The sequence below is a fragment of the Xenopus tropicalis genome, chromosome 9 (assembly GCF_000004195.4).
Source record: "Xenopus tropicalis strain Nigerian chromosome 9, UCB_Xtro_10.0, whole genome shotgun sequence".
Lineage (NCBI taxonomy): Eukaryota > Metazoa > Chordata > Amphibia > Anura > Pipidae > Xenopus > Xenopus tropicalis.
In genome coordinates this window covers 54,571,502-54,596,441 of record NC_030685.2, presented here as the reverse complement: position 1 = coordinate 54,596,441, position 24,940 = coordinate 54,571,502, and the positions used below count along the sequence as shown (strand labels likewise).

Sequence of the window (24,940 nt, the reverse complement as noted above, 5' to 3'; positions counted from 1 at the left end):
AAGCACCTTCCATAGCGGAAAAGTTCTTTTTCATTATTACCACCAGGATACAGTATATTGGAGTTGGCACTACCGATTTATACTATCACTTTTAGATCTTTAAAGGGATTGTTCGCCTTAGGTAATCAAAAGTAACAATAACAGAGTATTAGTTTCTGGCTGCTGGGGCAAACCTTAAGCACCACCCACTGATTATATTTACTTACCTGATACCACTGGTCAGTACTCCTTTTGGAAAAAAACTGCACCAGCCTGGGGTTCTTCTCAGTAAGCCCCACGGAGCCATCCTCATCCTGTTTCTTCTTTCATCACACGCCCATAGATTTAAAACTTTGACAAACAAAGTGGTCTTTTCCCACTGTACTGTGCATGAGTCAGCCATCTATCCTACGATGGATCAAGTACAAGGTTCTGTTTCATTATTTCAGAGAAAAAGGAAATCACTTTTAAAAATTTCAATTATTTAATTATAATGGAGCCTATGGGAGATGGCCTTCCCATAATTTGAAGCTCCTAGGATAACAGTTTTGGGATAATGGATCCTATACCTGTACAATCACTGGGGGGTGCCTAACATTTGGCACTTCTAAGTGATTGTGATTTTCCATCTTTAATGACAAGGGCTTTTTCAGGATAATGGGTTGTTTCAGAGGCTGTGGACTTTGAGCAAATTCCCTCTATGCTCTGTTCCAAAACAAACCCCTGATTTTAAGAACCCCTTTTGTATTAGCCCAGAAATGATGATTGTCTTTGATGATTACTCTTACTGTAACTAACAATGATTGCCCATCTGGCCCAGGCATCATAAATACTAAATGAATGCAACTGGCACATTTGAATCTTTCCTTTGAAGCTTCTGAAGTTCTGGTTATGATTCCAACGTCCTTGATGCTACTGGGTTAATGGAAGGAAGAGCATTTCTGCATGAAGCAAGAAACACTGGCGCTCAAACAATTACAGAGACAGTTTATGAAAAAAATAAATCAAGTTTTTTTTAATGTTATTCACATAGAATCAGGTCAGCAATTTGAGAACGATCATTTTCCTTTCTGGCTAAAATGCAGTTTATGTAAGGGATGTGAAATCATTTTAACAGCAAGATGTACAGAACAAAAAGTAAAGGTTTTTTGCTTTTTTTTTTTCTTCTCTCTATTGCATTGAACATTTTGAGAAGTGTTGACGCTGGCAAGATCACAGGCATTGAGAGCAAGCAGAGGAAGACGGTACATTCAGTGCACTCATTTAATTATGTCCCTGTGCTACGGAGGGTTCACTGCTAAAGCACTCAGCTTACCGGGGAAGTCAGAGAATATTTTCTTTTGTAGTGGAAAATACATGGAATTTTTCCCTTAGTAATGTAAGTGACTGACATTACGGAGCCTTAATGATATCAACAGGAAAAAAGATAGTGACTAAGTTGCAACCTAGCGGTTTATGAAAATGTTTAACACAATATACTTTAGAGCCACACCCGGAGGGCTACACAATTAAATAGCTCTCATTCAGTTAAATCTCTATGGTTTTTATGTGCTCCTGCAATGTGTGCACCATTATCATTACTATTTATGCCTTTGTGTATTAAAGATGTATTTATGCCCTTTGTCAGTTACTCCATATCTAAAGCTGGACACACATGGAGTGAGATGGCTGACCAACTTGGTAGGGTTTTAAATTTTTTTTTTATTTGGTTAATGCCGCATTGGGCTGATCCTTGGTCTGTGGACTAACACTGGCTGACATTCAGCCCCTGCACTAGCATCATCCTTTCCCTGTGCCCTCACCCAGAATCAGTGTCAGCCCTGTTACAGAAAGGTTTTGGCCCTGAAACTTGCAACTATGCATTTTGGCACCAAAATCCACTCCACCTGCTTGCATCTGGGTCGACACCATGGCTCTGGGTACAGGAACAAGGAAAGGCTAAAGCCACCATAGAGACTGATTCTCTGCCTGCATTTATTCACAGGTCGAGAATGAACCCTATGGCATTAGCCATAACCTTTTTCTGGAAAGAAAATTCTGAAAAGTGTGAAAGGAAGGTAAAAGGAAATGGTAGATTTCAGCTACGAGTCAAAATTGCTTCCAATGACTGTATCATTCTATACGTATCCAGCATAATCCTAAATGTGCCTGGGAGCAGTAACCCATACCAACCAATAAGATGTTTGCTTTTAAGCAGGTGACCAGTAAATTCTACCTGCTGATTAGTTGCTATGGGTTACTGCTCCTGGGCAAACTTAGTGCCTTTTATTACATAACCCCAATAGAGATGTATATTACAGGATGAAAGGTTCCTTGTTATGGGATGCAGCTTCAGTGCAAGGTAGGCTGGATGCAACCCACAGCTGCAGTCAGAAGGCATCTTGCTTTAGCTGTATTCTGTACTATTAAAGTCAAAATTAAATGCAGAAAGCAGTGGCTTGGTGGGATTGTAAGTACATTATCAGTGACATCCAGCCTATTTGGTTTACCTGTCACAAAGAAGCTGCATGCAAGGCAGTTGGCTTTCATAACTGCTTCTGTTGTTTATTTGATGCCCATTTGGCAGCAGCAGTTTTATCCATCAATACTCTGTCCCTAAAGGTGATTAAGCTGTCCCACTGATATGGACATTTGTAGACACTAAATCACTCTCTATGGGACAAATAAATACCACCTTTGAATTGATGATAACAATAATTTGTAGGTGTTCCTATTCCGATTTTCTGTAATTACAAGTTAAAAGCAGCTCTAATGGAATTTTTTTAAATCTGTGGGAAGTTGATAAATTGCTGCATGATTATTTGGCAGTTAAATTGGTTTTCTGCTTGTTCATTTGCTGTAGGTCTCTCCATTAAAGCAAAATGACTGCCATACAGATTTGATTCCCTCTGTTGAGTGAACAGATGAAGCCACTACAATTTCTAGCATTTGTAATTCTTTTTTTGTATGTATGTTTGATGAAGAACTGATTTGGAGCTGATAAATCAAAGTTTGTTAGGTAGCTTCCCAAGCTGAGTTCTCCACTCTTTAATTGGAGGACCCCCTACTGCTGCCAGTTTCTTCAGTAAAAAGGAGGGTTTCATACTAGGAACATCAGGATTGGCTTTGTGATAGCCCTCCAGTACCATAAGCACTTCATGCAAACCGACAGCAGAAGCATAATACATAGGACCCCCTCTATGCTTAGGCCATCCATAGCCATTGTTGTATATTACATCAATATCTTCAGGGCCTGAAGCTATGCCATCCTCCAAGACCCTGAATCCTTCATTGATCAGAGCATATAGGCATCTCTGTAGAATCTGCTCTGGATGTACAGCTTGCTGTTTTATGTTATAAGTTTTTCTGTACTTAGCCAAGAAGTCCCTGACCCAAGGATCGGGATGTGCATGTCTGCCACCAGGTTTTTCATATTGGTACCAACCTTTACCACTTTTTTGCCCGAACCTCCCTAACTCACACAGCATGTCTGCAAGTGGGCAGTACCGGTTACCTTCTCGTTGCCTTGCAGGAGTCCCGGGAGGAACTCCGGAGCCTGCTAAGCCTTTCTCCATTCTGGATCTCCAACCTACATCCAGCCCAGCCAAATCCATCATACGGAATGGCCCCATGGCAAAGCCAAATTCTTCAAGGGCTTGGTCTACTTCTTCAGGATAGTAACCTTCTTCCAACAGATAATTTGCCTGTTCAAGATATGGGCCCAACATTCGGTTCCCAACAAAAAGAGGGCAATTGCCAACTAGTACAGCAACTTTCCCCAACATTTTGCCAAGGCTCATGGCTGTGGCAATGGTAGTAGGGGAAGTGTGGCGACCTCGGACTACTTCCAAGAGTCGCATTATATTGGCAGGGGAGAAGAAATGGGTGCCAATTACTAGTTGAGGGCGGTTCGTAACTGAAGCAATTTCATCAATGTTGAGACCTGAGGTGTTAGTACACAAGAAAGCATCAGGCTTCATGATTGATGACAGCTTACGGAATATGTCTTTTTTCAGGTTCATATTTTCATAAACAGCCTCAATAACCAAATCAACATTTTTAAGATCCTCAAAGTTCAACGTGAAGTGAACAGAACCCAGTCCATTTCCTTCAGCAAAACTATTTCCTTGCTTTTTCAGCTTCTCGGCTTCCCTTTCTAACAAACTGTTCACAGCCTTTTTCCCCGAATCGAGTTGCTTTGTATCTTGTTCCAAGGCAATAACAGGAATATTTGACTTTGAGAGTGAAGTGACTATTCCTCTTCCCATCGTCCCCAGTCCTGCAGAGGTAAATGATACATTAGGATCTTTACCCTCAGTAAGAGAAGATGACAGAATTCCTTTGAAGCATAAATAAAATGATGCTATATTGATTGTGATGGTTCTCAGAATAGGAGATGTCACCTAATAAGAAATATTTTCTCACCTCGGTGACTCATACGGCTAAAATGAATGCAATATAAGATTCTTGTATTTTTTTTCTGAATGAAAAATGAGTTTGCAAATTAATAAATGTGAGGGAAAAGGTCTCTTAAAAACACTGTATTTGGGCTCTCTAGAAAAATTTTACAGGCCACAACAGGTTAACCCCCCTAATATTCCCCTAATATTCCTGGAAACTCTGCAGGCTGGCTTTCTAGATTATATGAACTGATAATATAAACTTAAATTAACTTTAAATGCTGAACTAGTGAAGACACAGGGGGTCATTTCCTCACAGCTACCAACTGACACTAAGCTTTGTTTGGATTACTACACATTGCTATTGGTAACTGCACTGGTGCAATTTAGCCAAATGTAGCATGCAAAGTTCAGAAAAAAGGCCGCATTTTTTTGCATTTTGCACTCTGTATATCAATACTCCCAGGCATTTGTGCTTCACTTTAATGCAGAGACCAGCGACACAGCTTTTAGACCCAGTGTGACTGTGTTAGGCAGGTCAGGACCCAAGACATGTGGGAAGAAAGAGGCACATAGGCGCCCCCTAGCCTGCCCCCCTACCCACCCCTAACTTGCACATAATATGCACACATAAGGTAGGGAGTGACATAAGACAAAGCCCACACAGGGGCCCTGTCATTACCACTTGCCCTAAGGCAGACAGTAAGGACAGGGCTGAGCTGTGCTTCCTGACCGGTACCTGGAGTGCTGTGCTGTGGTGCTCAGTGCAGAGAGTAGCAATTCTGGGCCCAAATGCTCTGTAAGTGATGACTAAGGGTGAGCTCTTTTACAAATGGTGTTGTATAAAAGGGCGTTTTCCTACTATTAGGAAAATGTTTTCCTTATTTAAAGTATTTTTAAAAATGTTGTTAAGTTCAGTAATGCAGTGCATTGTGTCTGTGCAGTGGAATGGCAGTGCCAAGCAAAAATAATAGAAGTCATAATAATTCTATTGTCAGTGCCATTAGTCAGCACTACTATGTGACCACTGTGCAGTATAGCACTGGCAAAGATAACAGTTCTACTGGCACAACAAACAGAACATCCTAAGCAAGGAAAAGACAAAACAGAATGTGGTGATTAACTGCATTAATATACATAAGAGCTTTCATAGACCCACATTCATTTATTCAAATGAAAAATGAATATCATTATTACATCTGAGAGACGGCAAAGCTTCCATAAATGCATTAATTTGCAGGTGCAAACAAAGTTCTCTGTGGCTCTGATAGCTTTGTGCACTTTGTGTGCAGTGCCAAGATAAACAAGATTTAGCCTTTTGGGAGCAAACGTAAGAGCAATCCCATGTGCTAACAGCAAACAGCACATTTTCAATATTAATCAATAATTCAATATTACCCTCTTATTATATCACTCTTATTATATAATTTTATCCTAATGGTCTTCATATGCAGAGTCTGTTGGGCCTATAGAAAGAACTAATCCACTCATCTGCTGCTGGAGCTTTTTTGATCATGACTTAGGCCCTTAGGCAGAAACAACTTAAAAATTCTTCTCTTAACTTTCTAAGCATGCCAATCCTCCGCACATCAGTTTCTACATCACTTTTATTCCTCTGTGTTCCCACCAGTCATAAGGCACCCTAAATCTTTCTCTCCTTGCTGGCTTTTGACTCTTAAAGGGAAATTGCACAAAATACATTTTGATGGCAGAGGTAAATCTGCACTACCAGGGCTGACAAAAAGGGGAGTTTGGACTTACCGGAAAATCCTTTTCTCACTTCCCCCTCTCCATATAAGTCTATGTTGCTCCTGTGATCATCCTTTGATCCTACCTGTCAGTGCAGACGTAGTGGGGATGTCCTAAAGCTGTCCCCTTGCTTGGGAGGGTTAGTAATAACCCTGCTAGTGTGGCACAGCAGCCTGGAGAACCCTTATACAATGCTGCTGGTACAGAATGAAACATGGGAAGTCTATACGGAACTGTATAATGCCCAGGAAGTGCTAACTGCTCTAGTAGTATGCGCCTTAAAAGTAAAGGGTCTGGAGGCCATAAGAATAATTTACAGTATCCACCAACCATCTGGCTAAAAATAATATGCTTGGATGTTGGGGAACACTTATTGGAGTCATATAGTACATGGACCTTTCCAAATAGTACTGCTGCGCTCTAACAATTGAGAAAAATATAATTTGCATAATAATTTCGAACAGGGTGTGTTTATATATATATATACACACACACACATACATGTTATATGTTTGTTGTTTATGTAGGACAGATTTGGTGCTGTATGTACTATATTAATCTGGGAAGTGTAGCAACAACAGAGAACACAAGTACTGCTTAAGGCTGCAAGCTAAATACATGATTTCATAGTGAATTTCTAAGTTGCTTGTTCTCAGCATCTGTCCCCACATAAGTGCCGCATCTGCCATTTGCTATGGAAGCTGCCAGATACACAGATTTAAAGGGAAAATAGAACTTACTTATTTTGGTTCCTTTTGCTATAAAAATGACCTGTTTCTTTTTAACTTTCCCACTATGAAGATATTTACTTTTAATTCTCATTCCTCCCACTTTACTCCTACATTTATTTCCACCTGCAGGCTTTTTCTTTGTTCATCTGTAGGGATGAGCACAATTTTTTCACAATACGAAAAAGCCACAGTTTTTGCATTTTTTTTGTGTCTTTTTTATCATTTGTGCGTTTTCAATTCGGATGATTAATAAATGAGTAAACATTTGTGATTTTGTGGAAATGATTTTAGTCGTGTTTTCAAAAAACTTTAAAACCACAAAAATCCAAATGTTTCTAAATGCCCCCATGCGCATGCAGTCAGGTAGTAGAGACATCACAAACAAATTTTGCTGCACACAAAAAATGTTGTAGAAAAACACAAAATTTTGTATTTATTCTGCACTGAGCACACAAGTTAAAATATTTTTTTTGTGCACATAGCCAAGAAGGAATTAGAGAGAACATTGCTTGGGTCCACCAATAAAGAGACCGTTGGATGGTTGGATTCAGGGGAATTGGTTGCGACAGACTGGAATGATCTTTGTTCCAGTTACGGAGAAAATGGTTTTGACAAACCCTTATGTGGAAGCGACCAAATGGTAGCGCTTTCAGGGCTGACACCAGGCTCGGACTGGGCTGCTGGGGCACCAGGAAAAAACCTGGTGGCCCCAGTCCTGATCCATGCAGAGCACTCCTCCAATTAGCCAGTTTCCCCTCCCCATTTTCTGGGAAAGCTGCCTGGCTCATGATCTCACCTTCTGTCCTTCCTGTGTGCTGGCTCTGGCAGGCCCTACTGGTGCCCTACCAGTAAGGCCCACCAGCACCTTTTTAAGGTGCTTTTACTCCCTGTGATGTCAGCAAAAATTTGCTTAAAGCAATCCTGTCATGGGAAAACACTTTTTTTTTTAAACCGCATCCTTTAATAGAGCTTTTCCAGCAGAATCCCACATTGGAATCCTTTAAAAGCACAAACAGATTTTTTTCATGAGTTTTTAAATTTCACATGGGGCTAGCCATATTTTATATTTCCCAGGGTGCCGCAGTCATTTGACCTTGTGCTCTGATAAACTTCAGTCACACTTTACTGCTGCGCTGCAGAAGTTGGAATATCACATCCCCCCCACCCTTTGGAAGCCGTGTCCCCACACCAGTGATGAAGGGCACACCTAGCCATTATTGCACCAATGCTTGTTTTAGTTCCTAGCCCATGGGGGCCAATGCAGAATATAGTCTTTCTAGCTCAGCATGCAGCGCTTGTGGTGAAGTGGGTTAGATGTTTAATCAACTCTTGTTACCAGAATCTTGCTGTATGTGCCAAGCCAGCAGATGCTGCAGCTTGTCTAAGAATTGCTGTGGCATAAATAAAGCCTTTGCGAAAAGAAGCTTTCAATATTTTACCCATCGGCTCTTTGTACGGCAGCATCCCCTGTAGGCAGCATACTATGCCTGGAGAAATGACCAACTGTGGAACTGACTTTGGGAGCCTTGTTTTAAAAACTGAGGAAAGCTCAAGATTTCTTGGACTGCACCTCAAATACAATATCAGCTTTTAAAGCAGTTGCCTTGTTCTTTATCTCCAAGGTATTTAGCTGTTTCTGGTCCTGCAATGGTGTGGTAGTGTTGGTCTCTACCTGAATATGCATCAGAAAATGTCTGGAAATTCTCCTGATTCAGTTTTGCTGTCTGATGATCTGGCTCATCTGTCAGAACGGGTGGTTTCAGAAAGGACACGAGTTTTCTGTTTCCTGTGGTGGACTGAGTAATAGTGAACTATATTGTTGATCTAATCCAGTCAAAAAAAACTCCATAGAACATGCAGAAATGGATGGGATCCTGTTTCGTATCATGAACTGTGGGAACTTTGTTTTAGTTCTGGTTGGGGTCCTTCTGGGGCTGAGTATCTCCACTTAGGTGGTTGTGGTGACAGTAGTGGTGCTGGTGGATGACACCGAGGTCCTGCATAAACCTTGTTCCCTTTTGTGTAGGGGTAAGTTTACAGACTTTTAGGATTTTGGTGTGGCACTCTCAGTAGGAATATCCTTTCTGATGTCCTCTAGGGCATTACCTGATGCCATTTTAGTCCCCTTAACAGATAATTTTTGTGTATGCTGGGAGATACACAAGGTAAGTAATTTAGCTTGTGTAGGTGTGGAAAGGTCAAGGATATTGCTGTGCAGGTGTTACAGTAGCAGTAAACAGAGAGAAGTAGAGAAGATCTGAGAAGATGGTAGCGCTTACATCTGTAGTGACAAGATTCTTACAGCAGTCTCTCTGGGCTCCATTACCACTTACCCGATGATGGTCTGGACTAGATGTTGTATTGCCTATCTCTGCAAGATGGTAGCTACCGCAAACATATACAACCCCTGTGATATGCAATCTAAGCTTTGTTAACCTAAAATAAGTATAAAAACTGTCCCATTCTCCTGTCAGGGCAGAAGAAGTAACACTGAGTATCACAGGAGGAGCATGGATATGCAAAGGGTGGAGGGAGATATTTATTTTTTTCTTCTGTCCTGCCTCCAGACCCACTACATCGGCATTGACAGGTAAAGCCGTTTGGAGAAATCTTGTATGAACTATTTTTTTTTATAGGGCAGGGCACCTTCAATCCACACATCTCCAAACTCACATCAACACAATTAAACTGAAATGTTGTTGCATGCTGCACTGCATCTTACTGAACCATTCATTAAATCTCAGTTTGATTGGATATTTTGATGAATGATGCCAGCTTGCCTTATAAGTGCCTTACATTATGTATATTAGAATAAGACATGGCCAGTTCAATAAGCCAAGAAGGGAGTACTGTGCACAAGCATAGTCGGTGCAAGCAATGTTGTGCAGAGCTGAAGGGATGCACAACCATTAGGACAGCAGGAAAAATGGCACCACTGCAGCTCTAAAGAAGACTCCCAGGATCAACAGGGTTTATAAAAGGGGGGCAATAATGAGTGCCTAGGGAATCACCCCCACACATTTTTCTTGGCTTTCATTCTGTATTAGCTGGTAACAGCTAAAGGAAATTTATTACTGCTACTATACAAATACTTAAAGGAGAAAGAAAGGTAAAAACTAAGTAAGCTTTATCAGAAAGGTCTATGTAAATACAGCCATAAGCACTCACAGAAACGCTGCCCTGTCTTCTCTGAAAAAAAGATTTCTTGTGTCTGTAATTCCTGTGCCACAGACACGCAGCTCTCTGCTCTCTCCTGCTCCCCCTTCCTTCCCTTAGGAATGTGGATCTGAGCCAATCAGCAGGAAGCTGACTCATAGTCTAACTAACTAAGCATGTTCACTTGGTCTGGGTGTCTGTGCAGGAGTGAGGCATTATGGGAACTTTCTTTACACAACTCAGCGTTTTTTCTTCCTGTTTGGCTTCTGATCTTCTGAACAGGTGAAATATGGAGAGACTTAAGGGTACTATTGAGACAACTGAAGGTATGCCTGCAGCTTGAGATTAACTCTTTATTAGCCTTTCCTTCTCCTTTAAATAAATATATATATATATACATATATTCACAACTTACCTATTACAGCTGCTGTACGAATTTGACAGGGTCTTACATTGTCCCATCTCTCACCAGAGGGTAGTGTCCACTTGCCAACATTCCTCTCTGAGAAGAAAGCATACTGTTGGGCCTGAGGTTGCCCTGTGGCCCAGAGAGATGCAAACAGCTGCCTTTCTTTCTCTATGCCTCGCTGATAAGGAAGTTGCGCAGAGGCTCTTACAGCTTCAATACAAGCCAACGGTGCTTGTGCCCCACGGAACTGTCTCTTTGCTTTTTCTAATGCAGTGTCCAAGAAAGCATCTACATTGATATTGTACTGAACAGCGTTGGTGCTCAGTCTTCGACTGTCCATTGGTTTTCCTAAGGAAAAAAATACAGTGAGGTGCTCTTCTTTTAAGGTATATGGAGAATTCTTAAACAAAGGCAAATGAACAGCTCCAGGCCTATGTACTCCTGGGAACAGACTGTCACATAAATGCAGAGTAAACACAATGTTGGGATTAGAATAGGAATACTGAAAACACTTGAGCAAACATAGGCCACCAATGAATTTCTAGAAAGTCCTAAATATTTTTTCAGCCAGCGAATTAAGACCACTGGACCCACACTATAGGACTACAGTCACTCAAACTCCTAATCATATGAGTAGATAGCATTCTCTTTCCCATGAAGGCTATGCCAACAAGGGCAACCAGGATTGCCAGTAAGGCCCTATGAGATGAAGCTAGCTCCGCTCAGGACATAGCTTTCTTTTAGGACTGATTTATATCCCTGTCTTGTACAATGACATTTTCACCATGAATCACTTCAAAAAGACTCCACGCCTTTGTTTAAATTTAGAACAGGTTGGAGCACTATGCTTTATGGCCTTATGGCCTGAGCAAAAGCCAAAGCTTGTTACATCCATTCCAATCTATCTTTATACCATATATCAACTTTGTATATTGCTATGACCTTTTTACTAGACAGAAACTGAAGAAGGTAACATCAATGCATTCATTGAGTTTTTAAACATACTTATGTTGCTGAATAATTTAGAAAATAGAATTATGAACCAAATAAACTTCAGTTTGTTTTTAGGCCTTTAGTGCTCTGGTAAGTAGAGGACACTCATGTATTGGCCATGCAAGATTTTGGCTGACAAATATATATACATTTGTTATAAACTTTACATGTACATTTTGCTTTTAATAATCCTTAATGTATTCATAAGCTTTTCAGACTAATGCCATGGTAACAGTTCTGTTCTACATTAATTAACTACACTGACTTAAATAAATTTAGAGACATTCTAGAAATAAAACAAGTTGGAAATAAAAACACAGATCAATCAGTAGAAAAAAACAAAAGCCAAAACACAAGATACAGTAGTCATTCCTCCTCTAGTTTTCTGCCTTTGGTTCTAAATTGAGGGCTTCCGAGGGAGTTACTGTCACCTCCTGATGATGCGGTAGCTCCAGGGTTCCCTCAGTGCCCTGTGTCAATAGACGCAACACACTTGCTGCTAAAGAATCAGGCACAGACGTCATGCACACGTTTATCACCGGATATGCCAGGCAAACTGGGAAAATAGCTGGGCAATTCAGTTGCCAATTCAATGTCCACATTGTGCACATGATGACCCATGATATTTGGGGAAAATGGTGCATTGTGGGGAAAAAACTTTCTATTTGCATCTGAAATTGCACTTTGCTATCTATATGCCAAAACCAAATGATTCTCCCAGTTATTTTCTTTCCTTTTGCCTCAGAAGGATTCTCTTGGTTTAATCTTTCTTCTTTGCCTTTAATTTTCTTTCCTTTTTTTCTCCTAATTCGTTTGCAAATTGGTGTAGTATGCAAGTGGAAATTGAAAAATCATTAAAACCAAAGTTAAAAAAAAAAACAGCAAACATAAAAAAAAAAATCAATTGCAGATTGTCTCAGAACATCACACTAGAAGGTAATTCAAAGATGAACTACTCACACATATAAATCAGTCCTATTAAGTTGGTACAATTTGTAACATCAATTTTTTAGTCCCTCCTCCCCTGCCAGGATTTCAAATGCTGCAAAAAGAGAAGAACCTTTTTGCAGCTGGATTTCAGCATATAAAAATTGTATTTATTCATACTTTTTGAAGGAACATATTTCAGTGAATTTTGTTTTCCCTTTAAGAGATATTTTAGCAGAAACTGCAATGAACACTAGAGCTTTACATGTTTTATTTGCTTATTTTGTCTACCTAAAAATAAACACAAAGTACAAATTTGGCAGAAATAATCAGTTAAGAATGAATCTGCTATCACGCTACTTATTCTGCCTGTCCCCCTGCTAATGTCCTCTCTGGCTAGCTCCACACCTCCCTTACCCAGCTCATGTCTCTCTGCGATGTAGAATTGGGTAGCAGTCAATTCAGAACACATGAAAAGCTATTTAACCCCAGAAGCAGAGAGGTGACAGGTGGAACCATCCCTTTTATCTGCTGTAATTTAGGGAAGGCCAATGAAAGAAAGGAATTTTACCCTGCTCTGCTTAGCACTAAGCACAAGCTCATTTGAAGACTGATGGTTGCTAAGCAGCTCTGCTCAGTCCTTCTGTCCTTAGGAGAGAAATAAGCAGCACGTAAGCATCACAAGATGTTCTCAGTCAGCTCCCCAAACACTCTTGCCAGCTCACAAAAGTTTTAGCTGGGCAGGCAGAAAAATGCTTGATATCTAGGAAATCAGAATGAGTTGGGGCTTTAATATTTGGCTGTTATAAAGAAAAAAAAAAAAAAGAGGAAACAAATAAAACAATAAAGGAGAAAAAAAATATTCCCACACAGACTCACCCCTTCCATTGCATTTTCCCCAAACAGGGGAAGACTGAAGGAAATGGGTGCTCGCCAGTCCAGCGCAGTGCTCCAACCCTGTGTAGCCAATAGTAACAAAAAGGTGGGGAAAAAAGGCTGCGCTCCATCTCCAATGAAAACCTATAGAAGTGTGGCCTTTTCTCCCTTTTTTGTTACTATAAACAAATGGAACACTATAGTGCTGCTGTACTGATTCATACAGTTAGCTTCATTGAAATAACTGCTCCATGTGGAATTAGTCCAGCTTTAATCAGTGCCAAACAGCTATTATGCATGATCCCTCATATACATTTGCTTTTAAATGACAAATGTGGTCAGGCAGGACTGTCATACACAGGCCAATAAGCTGGCAATGTGGCCTGTGTTTATTTATTTACCAAAAAAAAAATCTGAAGGCTTGTATGTATTTAATTACATACTTCACAGCCTGGGCTTGCACTCCACTTCTTTAAAAATCACACTAGGCAGGCATAGCTCATGGCAAGGCAAGTGCCCACCATCTTATCTTTTTGTCCAAAGGACAAGGGTCTTATGTGCCAAGTCTGAACAGGCCCAGCCATAAGCTACCACAGGCCGGTTAGTAGAAAACTGCATCAACACAGGGTACTTCATACCACAGGCCCATCATCATCTTTTTTATTAAAGTTCAGCTTTTTCCCATCCAGCATGAAGAAGAAAGCAGCATGAAGAAATCTGCTCTGTGGTGCTTGCTGCGAAAGAGCACCGGACTGGGTATAGGGTAAGTAAGGGAGTGCCTAATATTTGGCACCCCCAGCAATTTCACCTTTTCCTTCTCCTTTAAAGAAGTGGAGCACAAGTCGGGGATATGAGGTAAGCAATACAGTTATTATAAAGCGCCTAACACATTGACACTCCCCAGTGACTTTAATTTTCCCTATCTTTTAAAACTATTTGCAATTTAAAAGCGATTCAGAGATGTGTTAGAGCTCAGGGAATACTGTGCTGCACTGTACAGGAGGATAATGAATAAACAAAGGGCTTTACGTATATTAAGTGGGCTACAAAATTACTTGCCATCTTGTGGGTCAGAAAAGCTCCTCTGTGCAGAACTTTGATGTTTTTCACAAAGTCTGAGCTTCACTTGAGAATGCAGTTACAATTTATATTGCTATAAATGTCCTTCTTATGTGAAGTACATAAACATGAAGTGCAAGTTTTACAAGGAGAGTCCGCTAACTCCTTTTGTAGGACCATAAGTGACTATCTACACCCAAAGGCATACTTTCCAGCTCACCCACTGTCATGGCTAGCCCTGGGGAATAACCATAAAAAATGGGAGGGGGTTTCTGAGAGTTTCTCTAGGTGCTGGCCCAGGGGTTACATAATCCGCTTTTATTGTGGGACCTCATGCAAGACACCCTGCTTAAATTCCCTGTAGCTACTCCTGTGACCCTGGACAAGTCCCCTAATCTTGTGGTTTCCTGAATGTGCACCTATCATGGGTACTTGGAATTATGTATAAAGTGCTTTTACAAAATCAGTTTTTATTTTCTATTAAAGAACACATATTAATAACAAAAGGACCTGCTTCCACAAATTATAAAGGAAGTGATTTGCTGAGCTGTGTGTCAGATTTATACAAGTGTTAGTATAAATGTGATATACAAGGCACAGAAAAGTGCACTCTGTGGAAGCCGTGTTTTGTTAGCACAATGCCAGCTTGCTTTAACACTTGCCAAGCTTAGCACTCCAAACAAAATGCTGCTGCCATGTGAGGCAACATCTGTCTTGTTTCTTGATTTAAAAATACAACATAACTATACATAACCTACAAGAATTTACTTTTATACAGTGACCTTTCAGAACGCCCTACCTGTTGCTGGTTGAGAGCAGGAGGCACCGGCTACTGACGCAGACAGCTGCTCCTGTCTTTTGTCTGTTCATTTTTTATTTCCCCTTATAACTGATCTTAGAAAAATGGAAATGGTTAACATTTATTACAGACAAGTTTGGTGCACATGGTACCTATTTGTTTAAGAAGTCGGGTCAGTTTAGATGACAAGGAAACAGCTGTCAGTAAATAAAGCAATGCAGTTAAAACTAAGAAGATATATGTAGCCATGAAGTGAGGCAGTGGCAAGAATCCTTACTGCATTTAAATTGTCTTGTGATAATATTTGGTTTAAAAAATACTGAACTGCATTCCCACTGAACTTTGTGACATAAAAAATTCATGTTTATAGTATTTTAGTCACAAATTTCCATTTATGCCTTTTATCATCCTGAAGCAACGACACAAAAAAACCTTTATCATAATGCTTCAACAAAGATGGGCATAAACTGCAAGGCAGCAGATAGGTTACAAAAATAAAATAACAGAACATCCAGTATAGCTTCTCATATATCACAGCTAATAGATCATCTTGCTTGAAATTCTACCTCAAGACTATAGCAGTCTCCTTACTGAGCATATATACCACTAATGGCTCATTGAAAACAAATTAGCAATAGAATGGCTCAACATCTCCCTCTAGAGGCATTTTGGTTTATTTTTATTAGGAAATGTAAATAAATGGCCAGAATGTTGTAGTAAAATTGCCTATATTTGCCCAGAGTTGCTGCCATACTACCTAACTGGTATTGTACATGTATAGTAACTCAGGGTTAAGTTTTAGATAGACCATCTAGTGATACACAGTTAACAAAAAGTGTGGAAGTATGGTTGCCCAAACAAATGTGGGTATTCAATGCTTATTTAAGGCCTCTAAAACATGTCTATGTGCAGTTAGCATGTACTAACCTATTATTGTGTGTTTAATGTGTGTTAGGCTCAGTGTGGCTGCCGTTTCTACTTGATTTCTCTACCACCTAATTACTACAGCTTATTGAATGACACTGATTTAATATTATTGTGTGTCGGTATAGCCAAAGTTTCAACATACCCTGCAGGGGTTAATAATTAATTTAAATGATTGCAACATTTTTTGTTTGTTTCCACATGGACACTTTCCAACATTTTATTTTGTACCCAGGTACAATACAGTTGTTTATTATTACATGACATGAATATGCCACATCTCTGCTTCCCATCATGTATTTTCTCCACATTTTTGTATATTATTTATGATTATAGGTCTATGGGTTCAAGGTTGTGGGTTTTTTGTGTTTCAATAAAGTATGTGTTCTCATTTGATGGGAAGCTCGATTGTTTTGGGGCTTTATATAGACCCTGCATCTCTTAGTAAAGTTTTTTTTTTTTTTCAATTGTATGTAATTGAAAAACACTTACATTTACAACCCCTCTCTCTCAGATAACCCCTCATAATAGGTTGAGAAGGGTTAAAAGAAGGCTATAATTCTCAACAAACACAGTGTTGGCCATTTATAAACACTGGGAAAATTTGCACCTGGGCAGTAACCCATGGTAACCAATCAGATCTTTGCTTTTATTGCCCTACCTGCAGCTTGTTAAAAAAAAGATAATCCCTGATTGGTTGCTATGGGTTACTGCCAATGTTCCCCCTAAGGTGTACACAAGGTGCAAGCACACATAACAAGTTGTGGGGTGCACAAAGAAAACAAAATGTTGTATCTATTCTGACCTGAGGACATTTTAAAAATATGCACATAAGTTTAAAATGTGTGCACAAAAGATTTTTTTGCACACATAGCAGAGAAGGAGTTAGAGGAAAATTTGCCCAGTGTTTATAAATGAGCCCTAAAGAAAACAGTGGTTTTTGAACCAAATAAACAATTTATTATCCGATAGCAGCAAATACTTTTCAGTATGATCAATAATTTAAGTACAACACACACAGTTCTCCTAGGGTTTACATTCACACCACATGGACTGTCTCCCAGTGTTTTGGGCTCAACAGTGCTCCAAGACACTAAACACTCCCAAGTCCCCAACACTTTGTGACTGCCACCTGGACTACCCCACACAAAATCTCCTCTGTGGAGCACAAGGCTGATTTTTCTATATATCCTGTCTATCTCACCTTAAAGGAGAAATAAAGGTAAAAACTAAGTAAGCTTTATCAGAAAGGTCTATGTAAATACAGCCATAAGCACTCACAGAAACACTGCACTGAGTTCTCTATCAACAGAAACACAGGAATTCTTGCCTCCTTTTTGTAAACATGTTCTTCGGGTATCTGACTTCTCAGAAAAATCCTTCATTCCCAGGGCCAGAGTCTGCACAGTTCTCTCCTATCTCCTGCTCCCCCCTCCCATAAGAATTCATAAAACTCACTTCCCACACCCTTAGGAATATGTAATTTGAGCTACCAGCCTACAGCAGGAAGCTATGAAGACCAAGCTAAAATGGCAGCTACAATCTTAAACAAACAGAGAAAGCTTCTAGGGCCCTTTACTCAGGTATGATAAAACTTTCTGCAGAATATATAGGGCCCGATTCACTAAAGTCCGAAATAAGGAGTGCTATTTATAGCATGCGTTAAAAATCTTATCACTTCTTATTTTTCGCTCGATTCACTAAAAGGACACTTGTCATAATTAAGAAGTGATGTTCTTGGCGTTATTTATCTTACAATGACATATTTTAATGAAAAAAACTATGCGATAAGCGTTATAGGGGCCGATTCACTAAAGGTCAATAACGCTTATCGCATAGTTTTTTTCATTAAAAAGCATGCGATAATTAAGTACCGATTCATCAAAGTCATTTCGCATGTGTTAATCCGCATATCGCATGCACAAAAAAAAACGCATTGCGTTAATTAGCGAATAGAAATAGTACTAACGCATGATTCACAAACACATATGAAGCGTTAAACGTGCAAAATATCGTGTTAATCTGTGTGAATATTAACCCTACTTGTGGCAGGCGTTACTTAAAGAAAATTGCGGTTCGTGAGCTATTGGGCAACACAACATGGAGTTTGCAGTCGTATTTTTTCAAGTATATGTTGGCCCTAGAGTGATGCATCCTCCAGTTTTCAGGGAAATGGTGGTTTTCAGAAAGTAATGGTTACGTGCGTAATATATTGCGCTCTGCAAGTGTCCTTTTAGTGAATTGAGTGAAAAATAAGAAGTGATAAGATTTTTAACGCATGCTATAAATAGCACTCCTTATTTCGGACTTTAGTGAATCGGGCCCATAGTGTTCTATGTGGCGAATCTATTGGCAATAAAATGTCAAAGTACCCTTCCTTCTCCTTTAAGGGCTATGACACACAGTGCTACTTATCATGACTACAAAACACTGGAAAATACCCTGCCATAGACAATACTGAGCATGGTGTCTGCTAAAACACATGTAGAGACAATTATTAGTATTGTCTATTTTGTAGCCATGACAAGTAGCCCCATGTGTCATTGCTAATACAGGATCTACTATCCACTGGCAATATGTTATTTACAGAATCCCGTTCTCCTTAGGGCTTCTCATTGGGAACTAATGCACAAGGATCCCGAGAACATACATCCCCAAAACAAGTGGAGTTCTAAAGAGAAGGAACTATGCCCTTCTTTCCCTTAAATTACCTATGGACAGAAACAACTCACTCTTCCCCCAGATCCTATAAGAAATATTCCTCCTCCAGGGAATTAGGTTAAAGCTGCTGGGGCCTCCTGTTCTAGCAAAATATAGGCTATATTATTACAGTATGGGATCCCTTATCCAGAAACCCTTTATCCAGAAAGTTCCGAATTATGGAAAGGCTATCTCCCATAGACTCCATTATAGGCAAATAATTCTTATTTTAAAAATGATTTCCTTTTTTTCTGTAATAATGAAACAGAACATTGTACTTGATCCCAACTAAGATATAATGAATCCTTCTTGGATGCAAAACAATCCTTAGGCCCTTGGGTTTATTTAATATTTAAAAGATTTTAGCAGACTTAAGTTATGGAGATCTAAATTACAGAAAGATCCCTTTTCTGAAAACCCCCAGGTCCTAAGCATTCAAGATAACAGGTCCCATACCTGTAGTATAAATGCAATGGCTGTCTTCTGACATTTTTTAAAGCAAACAAATAAAACTCCACCACCAGGGGCAATCCAGGACCTAGTGCTGCCCTGAGGTGGCCTACCCAATGCAGTTTTTAACTAGTCTCAAGGCAGCAGTGCCCCTGCCCATCAGCAAAAATTTGTGCAATATGGTGTGTGGATATGTTGGACAACACTAAGGGGCACATTTACTAATCCACGAAGGTCTGAAAAGCGTCCGAATGCGTTTTTTTTCGTAATGATCGGTACTTTGCGACTTTTTCGTGAATTGTCGCGACTTTTTCGAGCTCTCAATGCGAAAGTTGCGATAATTCGCGAAAGTCGTAATGGCTATGAAAAAGTCGCGACAATTCTCCAAAGGCATAATGGCAATGGAAAAGTCGCTACAATTCTCCAAAGGCATAATGGCAATGAAAAAGTCGCTACAATTCTCCAAAGGCATAAAGGCAATGAAAAAGTCGCTACAATTCTCCAAAGGCATAATGGCAATGAAAAAGTCGCGACAATTCTCCAAAGGCATAATGGCAATGAAAAAGTCGCGACAATTCTCCAAAGGCATAATGGCAATGAAAAAGTCGCGACAATTCTCCAAAGGCATAATGGCAATGAAAAAGTCGCGACAATTCTCCAAAGGCATAATGGCAATGGAAAAGTCGCGACAATTCACAAAATTTGTTATGGCTATGAAAAAGTTGCGACAATTCGCGCAAGTCGTACCGGTTACGAAAAAGTCACGACAATTTACGGGAAAGTCGTAACGGCAACGAAAAAAACGCAAAAAATACGAAAAAGTCGCAAAATGTTCGTTTTCCAATCCGAATTTTTCTCATTCGGATTCGGATTCGTGGATTAGTGGATTAGTAAATCAGCCCCTAAGGCTACTGTCTGAAGTATTCTCATGGGTTGCAGTTAACATCAATAAGATCCTGCAGTAACCAATTATTCAACTAAACAACTAGAGTTGTTGTTTAGCACAAACTTTGATCTTGAATTAAATGGGGAGACCATGGGGTCTTATTCAGTACCATACATTATATCAGCACTATCCTTTTATTGTAAAGGAATCAAAAGTGCTTAAGTATTTCAGTGCTCCTGTGACTTACAGCACAACCCTGGCCTGCTTAAAACATAAAGGAACTAAAATAATGTATGCACGTCATGCCAAATACGGGTAGGGGGTGGGACAGCAGTATTATTCTATAGCCTCTGCTGTTAGTAGGCTCTACCAGCCAGAATATGGTGGTATGCCAAAAACTGCACACAATAAGCAGGTATCGTTTACTGGTCTCCTGATTTGAAACAAACATCTAAAATAATTGTATTTACAGTATTTAATCTTTAAAATATTCAGCTTTTTGCAGGAGATTTAAGCCATAAAAAATAACAAAGCAAAGTTCTCTGGGGTTGTGCAAAGCTCTGCTCTTTGGTTAAAGGACAAACATCACGTTAAATATTGTCCCATGCTGACCTTTATACACTTTGTTGAAAGAATATGGGCAGGGGAAGAATCTTTTATTAGCTTATATAAGTGTGCAATGTACAGAGTTCATTTAGAGATAGACACCTTACCTATAACTTTCCTGGCCATCTGAACAGCTGCAGCAATGGCACTGCTTGGCACAACTTCATCAACGATGCCAAGCTGGAATGCTTCTGTGGCAGGGACGTGCCTTCCTAAACAACAAAACATAAACATGCCATCCAAGAGGAGATTTGGAACTCACTGCTTGATAAGACAGTCCTATGTGATGATGTATTACTATGGAGCTCTTTGCCCTACCAGGTTTAGCATCCCGCTAACTTTTCATTCCCTCTCTTCCTCTTTTTTTAACTTTCCTCTCTGGGCACTTAGTGTCTAGCAACATTTTAAGTGGGCATGTCTTTTGCATAAGACTACATAAAAACCTTTCAAAGATAACTGAAAAAAATCGTAATAATCACAGAACCTTTAAAGGCAAGTTACCTAATACGGCACTCCATCAGGCAGTGTGATAACTTCCCCCAATTGTTCTTATGAGTCTTAGATGACATGGTACCAACAATTTCAAGTCAAGTAGGTTTTATTGTAATTTTAACCCTCCTCTGCTTTTTAACCCTCCTCTGCTGGTAGCTGGAGCTACCTGCTGTTTGAAGTGTGCAAGATATCACTGGGATGTGGGTAGAGTACCACACATTCCTGTATATGGAGGTAAATGGACGTGAGCAGAGGGAATTGGGAGGTAGGTAGGACAATGTACCGTATATGGTTCAGCAACTCTCAGCATAATAAAATAATGCAGGTTTGGAGGAAGAAATTTTAGTAATGATATGAAATAGCTAAAGATCTATAAGCACAATGAAGTTACAATGGTAATCTTGACTGGTGACATCTCAATGGCATTACTGAAACAGGACTGATATTTTAGAAGCAGAACACCAGATGGGTCTTTGGACTTTATATGGTGACAACAACTATTCTGTGTGTAAAGGGAGAAAGAAAGTGCGTACCACGGACAATAATATCCAGAGCAGCAGGAATGCCTATTAAGCGAGGCAGGCGTTGGGTTCCTCCAGCTGCTGGGAGAATTCCAATTAATACCTCCGGGAGACCCATAACAGTCTGTAAAGAGAGATCAAGATGTATTTTAACTATATATGAAGATGTTAACACTCATATACCTTCCATTTCTGATATATATTACATAACACTTCTGCTGCTGCCTCAAATCCATCTAGACCAGGAAAAAGCCACATCCAAGAGGGTTGTGGTTTGCTACTTTCACCTTTTACAGTGAAAGCCTACGGCCTAAAAATGTTTGTTTCACCTGCCCTCTGGGACTGCATTATTTGAAGAGACAAACTTTATGGTTTCCTCCCCAAGGCATAGCACTTGTAAGCCAACAAGAGAAAATTATCTGTAATTCTGTTATGAACTTTGTGCAATTAAACTTTATTTTTAAAGCAGCAGCATACAACCAGGGGTTTCTATTGGAACAGTTTGGCACAGTGCTGAGTAGCCGCATGTAGGAGCAAAATTATCAAATAGTTTGCCCATTACTATTCAGTTATTCATAATCCTTGTACATATCAGATACCAAAAGGCCACTTTAAGGGGAAATTCACACAGATGAGGACCTAATATTATTTCCAGTGTTCTTATGACAGGGAAAGTGCCAGGTATCACTTCCAAACAACAACTCCACCAAAACTAATACTGGAGCTCATTACCACAGTTTGACTATTGCTGTTATATGCTTTTATTCACTGTTGTTTGTAACCTGCCACAGCTTAGTGGCAGAGCAGGTAAACTGAAATGGTAAGAACCAGACAAAGCCAAATAGTTTTGTTGCTATGCTGACTGCGCCCAGATGGACGCCTGTCCCGCTGATCTTAACATCTTAGTAGATGCTAAAGTGACTGCACCTTTATATGTGCCACACGATAGTGGCACGATAATGCTAATTCCAGACCTCCTCCGAGAGCCACTCCTTCAATGGCAGCCACCACAGGCTTCGTGGTGCTTTCTATTTCAGCATTTATATCTTCTAAAGATACGGTTCTCCGAGCTGCAGAACTAAACTCACGGATGTCTGCTCCTGGGGCAGTAAAGAGTGTATTAGAATATGGAATCACCTATTTTAAAAAGAAAATGATAGCACAGATCCATCCAGTGACAGAAAAATAAACACAACCATACCTGCACTGAATTTTCCATTTGCTCCACACAGGACAATGGCCTCTACCGATGGGTCCTTTTTGACCTCTGCCAATTCCTTGATAAGTGCCTGACAGACAGGAGTGCTATGGCAGACAAATAAGCACAATATATGGTAGCAAATAAAAGCAAATGGTCCCTCTTTTGTTGATTTATTAGCCCAAACATATTCTCAAGGAAACACACAAATTGTACAAAAACCAACGCACCTTTAGCTAGCAGACTTCAGTTCTTTTGTGTGTTGTGTGATAGAGCCACCATATTAAAAAGAATTATTTATCAGTGAACCAGTTCACCCAGTAGCCATATTTTAATGAAATGGCAATATTTAGTCCAGCTTTACAAAAGGATATTATTGAGCCCTAGCATCTCTCAAGATTATGACTACAATATTACAGATGGAGCAGGCATTTCTTATAAGTTACTACTGAACACAGTGCATCTTTAAAACCAGCTTCATCTATACATTGCCTCTTTACAGGGAAATACACATTAAAGGTGGCCATACACGTTAAGATCCGCTCGCTTGGCGAAGTCACCAAGCAAGCGGATCTTCTCTGATATCCCCACCTATACTGGGTGAATTTAGGCTAATTCGGTCGTTTGGCCCTGGGCATAAGAACGATGGTAATGGGCGCAGTTGGTTTGGGGACCACATCAACTAGCCGATGCGGTCCCTGATCAGACTAAATTTTTTAACCTGCCCGATCGATATCTGACCGATTTCAGGCCAGATGTCGGTCGGGCAGGCCCGTCGTTGGTGCCCCTACATGGGCTGATAAGCTGCCGAATCGGTCTAAGGGACCGATATTGGCAGCTAGAATCGGCCCGTGCATGGCCACCTTAAGCCTAGATTTCACCATTTCATATTTCTTGTTCATTTCCTGCCAAAGAGATATTTACTGCAAGTTACCTTAGAGCATATTCAGGTAAAGTTGCCACTTTGTCTATTAATATATATTGCCCAGTTTATATGCTGATAAATAATTCAGCTACCAGCAATTTCTAAATTACTCTATATTTCTCAGAACTGCACTTTCTTTACCATGCACATCCCAGAAAAATACTGTCCATGAAAATGGACAGCCAAATGCTGGTAATGCAGTGCAAGCAGTGGAGGGCTGCAGTATGGAGATACCGGTCACCTTATAGAATTACTCTTCTAGAGCACTGGAAGGTACTGGGGAAACAGAGGGAGGGATGCAAAATAGGAGCCAATTATAAGGCTATTAGAAGCTTTCAGAAGGGCGCAAGCATAAAGCGCTGTGCAAAGTGCCATTTTCAGATGCAAATCACAATGTTTTTTATCCAGATTAAGAGTGTAATTGCAGGCACTCTCCAAGTGGCATATACAATCCCTTGTGCAGAATGCACCCATACACATGCAAAGTGGTGTCTATTTTGGTTAGTTTCATCATAAATTCTGAGTTATCTAAGCATGCTCAATTTTGCATTCCAAACCAGAGCATTGCACTTGCCTTAAACTTGCAAATTAGGATTTTGAGTGTTTAATCTGTATTCATAGCTACTGTGGGACTACAACTCCCAGAATTCTACAATGATCAGTGGCATTTAAGGTGTTACAGTTCAGCTACACTTAGATACAAAGGTCGAGAAAAGGCTGGTTTGTACTTCATGGTGTATTGATTCCAGTCCACCACAAACACCTATAGCTGAGGTCCCTTCCCACAACGAATCCAGCTCAACGTCTTACCTCAGCGCATTAACAGGAGGATTGTTGATTTTGATGACAGCCACTGTATGTGACAGAGTCCGTGTGGCAGCCATCGCCGCTGCTGTATAAGTACAAAGTTCAAGTGCACCTACACTTTGAAACAAGAGCCGAGAAGCCCCGCCCCTTCCCTTGATATGTAACGAGTGTTTGTTCCGACACTTGACCAATCAGTAGCTCAGTGGGTGTATCACAAATTGTGTTTGGGTAGAGAGGGAAAGCCATAGCTATGCAGTATAGCAAGAGTAGCATGCTAGTCACTAAAAGCTGCTGATGCATATTTGTGTTTGTTTTTTTCTCTTCTGTAAGGTTTAATATGAACTGCTTCAAGATTATACTAGCATGTATAAACA

General features: G+C 40.1%; 1 protein-coding gene across 1 annotated transcript; it reads right to left on the bottom strand.

Annotated features, from left to right (window-relative positions):
- Window positions 1-966: 966 nt before the first annotated feature.
- Window positions 967-24,704, bottom strand: ehhadh (enoyl-CoA, hydratase/3-hydroxyacyl CoA dehydrogenase). Its single transcript, XM_002936533.5, has 7 exons — window positions 24,570-24,704; window positions 22,838-22,941; window positions 22,564-22,736; window positions 21,649-21,760; window positions 20,731-20,835; window positions 10,410-10,751; window positions 967-4,237 (listed from the first exon to the last, which is right to left on the bottom strand). Exons 1-7 carry the CDS (start codon window positions 24,641-24,643, stop codon window positions 2,964-2,966), a joined length of 2,184 nt encoding a protein of 727 aa, XP_002936579.1. The 5' UTR covers window positions 24,644-24,704; the 3' UTR covers window positions 967-2,963.
- Window positions 24,705-24,940: the final 236 nt, after the last annotated feature.

What these genes read in the sequence shown, in the direction of transcription:
- ehhadh (XM_002936533.5), bottom strand. Translation starts at nt 24,643, where the DNA reads ATGGCTGCCACACGGACTCTGTCACATACAGTGGCTGTCATCAAAATC. An exon ending in AAATGGAAAATTCAGTGCAG is followed by an intron (nt 22,737 to 22,837) that starts GTATGGTTGTGT and finishes TTACTGCCCCAG; the next exon opens with GAGCAGACATCCGTGAGTTT. An exon ending in TCGTACAGCAGCTGTAATAG is followed by an intron (nt 4,238 to 10,409) that starts GTAAGTTGTGAA and finishes TTACCTCTGCAG; the next exon opens with GACTGGGGACGATGGGAAGA.